General features: G+C 37.2%; 1 protein-coding gene across 1 annotated transcript; it reads right to left on the bottom strand.

Annotated features, from left to right (window-relative positions):
* Nucleotides 1-5,295: 5,295 nt before the first annotated feature.
* On the bottom strand, nt 5,296-8,495 carry LOC119066496 (prolyl endopeptidase-like). Its single transcript, XM_037169007.1, has 13 exons — nt 8,371-8,495; nt 8,217-8,317; nt 7,931-8,154; nt 7,591-7,870; nt 7,380-7,522; nt 7,144-7,318; nt 6,902-7,065; nt 6,614-6,839; nt 6,430-6,549; nt 6,224-6,372; nt 5,950-6,162; nt 5,631-5,892; nt 5,296-5,574 (listed from the first exon to the last, which is right to left on the bottom strand). The coding sequence occupies exons 1-13, from the start codon at nt 8,393-8,395 to the stop codon at nt 5,350-5,352; spliced, it is 2,307 nt and encodes a 768-aa protein (XP_037024902.1). The 5' UTR covers nt 8,396-8,495; the 3' UTR covers nt 5,296-5,349.
* Between the last annotated feature and the right edge of the window lie 580 nt (nt 8,496-9,075).

Below are 9,075 nucleotides of genomic sequence, written 5' to 3'. Positions count from 1 at the left end.
TTTTTACCTCAATGAGTGTCTGTATCGACGGATTTTTCTTCTGAGACGCCAGACTCTTCGTTATTAGAGTCGAAATATTTTGTAAAAGCTATCACCAGAGTAATTTGAAGATCATATCAAACAACTTACCTGTCCTGGATTCTCCACAAGATTACCAATTCAAACCTGTGCTAATGTTACCAAAATTTAAAAGATAAATTAGAGTTAAGGTAGGAAGGAATACTTTAATAGGGGTCGTTAGCAAAACGGCCGCAAACTGTAAATTCAACGGTAAATCCAATGATAACGACCCCTAATTAAACAAAATACTTATTTGATATAATACACTTTTTGCGTGATTTGCTTTAGAAACGGTTAGTTATTTGTTAACGACGACGACGACAAAAATAAATGAATTACTGGCAAATGTTAGTTTTATATAAAGTAGAATAACTATTGAAGTACTAGATTTCGAATGAAACAGTCGGAAATGGTTTGACTCAGAGAAATGATAAGCACGGCGCTTCACGGCTGGGATAGAACACGCCTGACGGATTTTTTCTGAAAAATTTGAAGACGATGACCAGAACGTCAATCATATGGGGAAAGTGCAAGTGGTGAGTTTACAAATTCTCATATATCCACCTTGCCTTACAGAAGATGAGTTGGTGCGAAATAATTTGAAAATAATAAATGATAAATTCACTCGATAGGTTCATTCGATTGTCGTTATTTATATAATAAGTCAAAAATTAGTCAAATGAATCAAAAACTGTTATCAATGACAGCTGTCAATGTTGTAAGATTTCGTGTTTTGATTTTAATTAAAATCGAATTTTCGCTCTAATTAATTTCGAAAGTTCAATGTTTACTAGTAAATAGTGTGCAGAATGGATAGATCAAGTCGATATGAAGAGAAATTCCCGAAGTTTTCCAATGGAATTGATCCTTATACATTAGAGGACTGCAACGACCCATTGCATACCAATTTCGGATATTTTGATTTAATGAATTATTGCATTCATAAACAATTGTTTTGTTGTTGCGTTGTTTAGTTTTCATTTTGGTTATTTTCAAATTATTTAGCGCTAAACCATCATCTGTCTTGCCCTATAGTCAAGCTGTAAATGTTGTTAACGAAAACGAGATATATCGTTATTAAAACCAAACTGTCAAAATTTTACATACAAATGTAAAAAAGTTTGACAGTTCAACCGTTCTATGAAAAAAGCAGTCAGGCGTGTTCTATCCCAGCCGTGAGGGGCCGCGCTTATAATTTCTCTGGGTTTAACCAATAGAAGTAACAGATTAAAAACACTGTATCACGATACGTTTGATTGATAAATTAATAAAATGTTATTAATGGTTCATCGCGTGAAACCTAATTAGCACGCAATTGACAATTAATTAATTCGTTTTTTATACTGTTTCATATTTTATTCTGTTCAAGTTCTTAGAGACTTTTTTTACCTTTGTAGCTAAATTCAATTTAACCATTCTCGGAAAGCATACACCAAAGCAAAAGGAAAAATGATCATCAAAGTGCTGCACTGGACAGCCAGTGTCTATAATTTTCTTTCAGCTTTTTTTTTCTGCGAAAATGAAGTGCCGTAATGTAATCATGTTGTTTCAGCGAATTTCTCTTCAGAATTTATATTCCAATAAGGTCATACAATCTACGAGACGCAAACACATTTATATTTTCCACAGTAAAGATGAATAAAACAAAAACACGAACGAAAGAAGATGAAGAAAAAAATCTCCGAACAGAAAATGTTTCACAAAAATTGACAGATTTCCCATTATCGAATCCATGTAAAAATTAAGACGCGACTGCTTATGACAGATTTTCTGAGATAGGAAAAATGGTTAACCGTATTATTTACCGTATTTGTAACTGGCACGAATGGATCATAATAATCATAAATATTTTTCAATATTTTTTTTTGTACGTACAGGATGAAGTGCGATAAAGACTCCCCGTCGTCGTCAGAGCTTAAGAGCAAAACGAAAGCCAATATGTGCGAGAGATGATTTTCGATATCTTTTTTTGTGTTGACACGGTCTATAACGAGACGAGTGTCCTACAAATTCATTGGAAATAATTGTTTCGATCAATAGGGTGTTTATGGCTAGTCCTTCAAATGTGTAGCCATTTTTATTATTTATTTACTTTTTCCTTCGAAAGGTCAGCCAGTGGCTAGACGCACAAACAATGTTGACAGTTTGATTAAAAAAATTTTATGATTTTCCTTTCCCTTTTTTTTCCATTCTGGCCTAAAACGTTTATCGTCCAGATTTGTATCGGTACGCTCTTCGGTTAAGTTGATAAATAAACAAATCTGCGAACGAAAACATGCAGAGTATCATGCCATTAACAATGAGTATGAGACATGAGACACGCACGAATTTCAAGAGTGTCAACCCCTTTTACAGAGCATAGAAAATTACACGCTGGCACCGAGACCCCGAGACATAAACGAAATGTCTTATTATGTATTTTCATAAAAGAAAGAATAAATGTTGTTGCTGCTGCTGCTGGTTGTTGTTTTTTTTTTTTCTCGTTTACTTCATCTTTAATCCCCTATACGAAATGCTTGAGCACCCAAAAATTCCTTGCAAAAATAAATTGCCTGTCATCATCAACATTTCGTATGAAAAAGAAATTTCAGAAAGATACATCGATTTCAATATTTCATAGTTTTTGTGTCGGTGTATGAATGTGTGTGTTGCTTTTCGTTCGAGACTTAGTTTTACGAGCAGACAAAAAACCGAATTGTATCTATCATGTCTGGATAATCTTGTGCGTCAACAATATTTTGATGATTTCAGCATAACTGCAAATGGATACGCGGTATGGACTTTTGTCTCTCTTTTTTTTGTCTTGCACACCCAATAAATAATCTCAGCCGTGAAAATGAATCATAGCAATTGGAACACATTTATACATAGCTCGCTAATATGTCTTATCGTCGTAATAAAACTGTTTTTTAAAAAAAGTTGAAAACAGATAAAGCTATACGTTTATGGCATCATCATTTAGACACGGTTATCAACAACGCGCTTTAAAGCTACATTCCCGAAACGATAATGTGCTGTGAAAAAGACGATTTTTTTTTTAAGTATCACCATCAATGCGGCAATACGTTGGATTTTCGGGATACAAAATATTCGTTTTGCAGTAAAACATATCGCCTCGTTAATTTTAATGGAGCCGTTAAAATATTTTCTAATTTAAATTTGGCTGCACATGAAATTTGTACGAAGCACAATGCCCACTCTCAATGTTCTCTCTCTCTCTCTGGTATATACATTCACACGGAACTCTTATGTCACTAATTTAGACCAATTTGAGTTTCCAGCTCACTCTCGTAACGTTGTCAGGCCCGTTCGACTAATTTTAATCGCAAACGAGCTTCAATTCATGGACCATTTTAATGAATCGCTCGGTGACATAATCGTTAATATGCTATGCTAACCACATTATTCTCTTACAAGATTTAGCTAAAATTATAGCCTTGATTCTGCTGGCTCTTCCATTAACAAAAAAAAGTAGAGAAACGAGAAACGAAAGAAAATAAAATATAAAATACATCCCTAACATGATAACCATAGCAATTTATATTCCCATGAGCACTTATAAATCCATTAGGAGAAATCCGTGAAGGATACGGATACCATCCACATATTATATCTGGAGAGTAACCGACCTACTATTATAGTTACGAGTTATGTGGATGGGAAGAGACGTAAGTATATCCATATTTTGTACATCTATATAACACACACACGTGAGCACGATATTTATAGCATAGATGTAGTGCTTTGACCTGTAGGATTTATGCATCTTAAATACATTTAAATGGAATGTAGCAATGAAATGAACCAAACATTTTGAGGGCAGATAATTGAGTGCAAGAGTTGGTCTTAACCACATCAACATTCCTTTACCGTGTCAATTTCGTTGTCAATTTTCAGATTTGTTTTTCTAATTCAGATTTATTGGTAGGTTAGTAAATTTCGCAAAAAAAAAAACTAGCAAAGTCTCCGGATCTACCAATTCTACGAGTATTTGTCGAAACCTCTCGAAATGACCACTTCAACCACTTGATCGATTTGTTGTATCTTCGTATATAGATCTAAAATTTCAATCGTTTTTTCAGATTTCTAAGAAAAATTATCAAAGTCATAAAAGCAGGGACTATTTTTGGGAAAAAACTTTCTTAAATAATGAAACAAAACAATTGCTAAATGTTTCCTATGTGCAGAATGAGCACCAGCTGAATATCACCAGCTGGTGTACAAACAAAAACACTTTGTATTGTAAACAATTCAAAGACAACTTACACACAGTGCATTTCTACGTTAACGTCATCTGTGCGCGCTCATAACACGTATGAATGAAGTAACCACATTGTGAAGAATGTGTTTTGATTGTTTATCATACAATAAGTGTGTGTTAGTAGATCCAGCTGGTGATATTCAGCTAGTGATCATTCTGCACATAGGAAACATTTAACAATTGTAATAAAAATTCAAGAAAATATGGGAAAATATCTTTCAAAAAATACTCCCTGCTCAACATCCCCTTGAAGAATCACCAAAGGATCCCCTTGAAGTATCACCAAAGTCAAATCGAAAAGAATAATAAAAAATCGTCAAGAAAATCGATAAAGTACGAGGAAACAATAATAATGGGAAATCTGTGTCTTTATGGCGTTTCTACACACTTTGGCGTTTTTTCTTAGCGTTTTTTCACACTTTGGCGATTTTTCTTGGCATTTCACACTGTGTCAAATCGCCAGAGTGTGAAGAAACGTCAAAATAAATCGACATAGTGTGAAGAAATACTGAGAGACACAGAGAGTGGTAAATTTGTCGTTATAAATCATTTCTTCACACTCTGACGATTTTTCACCAAAGTGCGAAGGGGAAAACACTCTTTTGTGATTAACATGGTTAATCAGTTTATCAGCAACATGATTTTTGTGAGTACGCACGGTTAATCAGTGATTAACCATGATTAACCACCATATTTCACGATTAATTCTAGTTTTACGATGATTCCCGCTGTTAAATGCTGGTTAATCACTGATTCGTCATCATGTTAATCACTGGTTAATCACGTCAATAAAAAAGAGTGTTTTCTCCCTCGCCAAAGTGTGAAGAAACGTCAAAATGCGTCGAATCGACAAAAGAAAATCTTGGAGATCTCACTTCGGCTCAGGTGTCATTACTCAAGCAGTAATGCCCTTGTTCACGTTCACATTCACTCAGATAGACAATTTTGTTTCTCTTAAATTTTAAAAGACCAAATTCACTACGAACAACCGTTTTATTATCCTTTCAAAATAATAGTTGCAACTCGGCTTAGCCTCGTCTGAACCACAAAGCTAACGACACTGTCATCAACATTGTGATCATGGAGTAACGCACGTTAACACCATCACCATGAGCTTTCTGCCCTTCGAAACTCAAATCAAGTGCTTCGGTTAAAAATGAAAGAATGTCCACTTGTTCATCGATTAGTTTGCTTATGGGCGATCCAGCACCGTGCCCAGCATCGGTTTCTACCCGAAGGAGTAACGGTTGGGTCTACAATTGAATCATCTTAAAATTCAGTTCAGCAACAAAATTCGCTTGAGTCTGACCTGGTTTTCGTTTGATCCGATCTCGTGCTGCAATTCGGCGGTATATTTGTACGAATGACTGGGTACAACACGATCGTCATGGTCGCTTGTCGTCACTAAAACAGCTGGATATTGAGTACCATCTGTGGCTGGGAATCGGATGTTATGAAGCGGTGAATAACTGTAGATATTCGGGAAATGGACGATATCTTCAGAGCTTCCATACTCGGACACCCAGGAGTGTCCAATTGTGAATTTGTGGAAACGCAGCATATCCATGACTCTAAATCATCAAACTGTGATTGCGTCACGAGAACAAGGACAAATAAACTAAATTTACCCAACAGAAGCAATTGCCGCTCCGTATAATTCTGGTCTCTGATTGACACACGTTCCAACCAACAGGCCTCCATTCGACCGACCTTCAATAATCATTTTCGAAGCTGATGTGTAGTTTTCAGCAATTAGATACTCTGCCGCCGCTTGGAAATCATCGAAAACATTTTGTTTATTCAGCAAACTACCCCCAACGTGCCAATCATTACCGAATTCGCTGAAAAGTAACCGGAATCAGCTTCAAATGAACGACGGGGTTCGGTTTGAAATAATCTTACCCGCCACCACGCATATTAGCGATAGCAGCAACACCATCGAAACTATCCATGAATACGATTCGACGAACAGAAAATTCAGGAAGAACATTTATGTTGAAGCCACCATAACCGTACAGCATAGCTGGTGTACTTCCATCCAGTGTAAGATCCTGAAAGCGAAATTCCACTAGTTAAACCCTAATCGATCGATTCGAAGTTTCTACAACCTTTTTATGCATGACATACATGGGCACTCTAGTTCCATCTTTGCTGCTGTACCAAACTTGTTTGACCAAATACAAATCAGGATTGAATCCTTCAATGTCCACATTTTCATAAACCTCCAACTGAAGAGAAAAAAGTGGGGAAATTCATTGACCGATCGATCAGTCACATTAAGTCCATTCTCACCTGAATATTGGCGACAGGAGTGGCGAAATCGAGTTTGTAGATTCGATTGGGAACAACATGCGATTCAAATTTAATGAAAATTATTGAGTCATCGATTTTGCCGGCATACGACGATACAGTTCCTTTCTCAATGTCAATGGTTTTGCTGAACGTGTTGCCTTGGATTAGAGAGCGAAGAACCAATTTACTGGACACATTTTCCAAGTAATTGAGCAGAACGTACTCGCTGCAATGTGGAGAATTTAATTGTCGCACTTTACGCACTTTAACATCGCGTAGACTCTTTACCCATTGATAGGCGCTGCCCAATACAAAACATTTTGCGCATCTTCTTCAACCAACGTCGTCCACGACGCGGGATCGGGAGACGACAAACGAATACCGACAATCTTGTATCTGGGCGCATTTAAATTGGTTTGGAAGTACAAAATGCCATTCAGATCCGTAAGGAACTGTAAAAAGAGCAAGACGTACTTGTAAACCCGACCTGATCTGACTCGGTATAGCTGGCAATACACGAATCAACTCACATTATATCCAGCATTAAACTGTTCCACTAGAGGACGGGTCTGCCAATTAGCTGGATCATTACCGGCTAAATCAACGTAATACACTGTGTTATATCCCCATGCTCCACCGTCATCAGACGATGAATCTGGTGTTACTATTAAGTATTCTTCAGCTCTCGTAAGTTTCATGTTAGCACTGGAAAGATTTATTGAATTTAAAGAGGAAGTTTTATCGGACTGTGCGTGGTAGTCCCTACACCAAATTCTTTGGCTTGTCAAGAAACTCGACAACAATCAAATCCTCGCTCTGGGCGGTTCCTACTCTATGGTAACTAATTTTTTGATTTTCGTTTGTTCCAGTATCAGATCCTTCTGGATTTCCTTCAAAATCTGGGAAGTGCTGCAATCAAACGAATTGAACTGCGTTCGTCTTCCTATTCCGCTTACGTTTTCATGCAGTAAACTCACCCCGTAAAATATGCCCTCATTACCCTTCCACACAAGGTTCGTGAACTTCACTTTGATCAGAACATCGTCCAGAGTCCTTCCAGTAGATACATTAAGGAAGTGTACTGTTCGCCAGTCAGAGCCACTAACAGAGATTCCATATGCGAATATTTCACCGTCTGCGGAAAAACTCTGTGTGCCGGTTAAGGCAACTGTTCCACCTTCGGATAATGTATTTGGATCTAGCAACACTCGCCGATTCATGTTACTTCCCTCCAAAGCATCTTGGACGTATAAGATGCTGTAACAAAATTTCTGTGAAGTTCCGAGTTGCCAATGTTCATTTTCAAGTTGAAATTACTTTTGATCTTGTAGTCCGTCATTCGCATACTGAAAATAATATTTTCCATACTTTTGTGGCGGATCAGATTTTCTGTAGTTCCAGACTGCGGATAGCCTATCTCTGATCTGTTCTCTGAACGGACATTGTTCGAAGTACGGTTTAGAGAGAGCATTCTGGGCGGTTACAAAAGATTTCGTTGCTTCGGCATCTGCATCTTCCATCCAACGGTACGGATCATTGACCTGTGAATTGATGAACAAATTTTACCTCTTGCCGTGGAGTTCGACAGTTTTTTTTAACTTGCAGTAGTTCCGAAGTAGCTTTCCTGAACAGTACCACGCGGTGGTCTCGGGTAGGTAAGAGCGTTGGCAAGCGAAGCGATCACGATTACCACAGTAACGCAAGCTGCAGAAATTTGTTTTATTGAAAAAATCTTAAAAATATTTTATGAAAATCACCTGGTAATGTATGACTTATGAACATCTTGAACGATCAATCAAATATGTGATTTGCACTACAGTTAATAACCATATAGACCTATTAAGAACGTAGCAGATCGGGCTACGATAGCCCCATAAGAATCCGTATACCTTGTGCCTAGTGCGATGCACATATCTAGTAAGGAATTTGTTCTCGCATAATTCGTTCACCAAGCGAGTCGCTAACGGTCATCGGTGGGTTTTTATTTTTTATTTTTACATGTTGGCACACATGTATAAGTATTAGTACATTATACTCCCTGAAAATCTGTGCACAAACTAAGCGAGCTAACCTCAGTCTATCAGTTGAATAATGAGATATATACAAAATTAGCGGAGGAAAATCTTTCTTAAAAATGGACGTCACGTCGTCGGCGCCATGACATTACAAAAGCCTGTACGAACCTCCAAACGAACTTTGTGGGATTATAGGCGGGATTTCGACAAATTGAAACACTCTTTTGTGATTAGTGCTAGGAGTAGTGGAGTAGTAGGTATAGGTTCTGATTTATTCGCATCAAATCATAGACCCTTTTTATAGTTAAGGGCCTACCACGAATTGCAAGTGATACAGGCAGCACATGATAAACCTATAATAGCCTCAAGTACTTCGTACGGGCCTACAAATGATTCAATAAAGAAAAAAAATCGAATAATCCGTTAAAATTATTGATTTATTGTGAT

This window comes from Bradysia coprophila, chromosome IV (assembly GCF_014529535.1).
Source record: "Bradysia coprophila strain Holo2 chromosome IV, BU_Bcop_v1, whole genome shotgun sequence".
Lineage (NCBI taxonomy): Eukaryota > Metazoa > Arthropoda > Insecta > Diptera > Sciaridae > Bradysia > Bradysia coprophila.
Note: the sequence above shows the minus strand (reverse complement) of the source record. Positions and strands in the feature narration are given on the sequence as shown.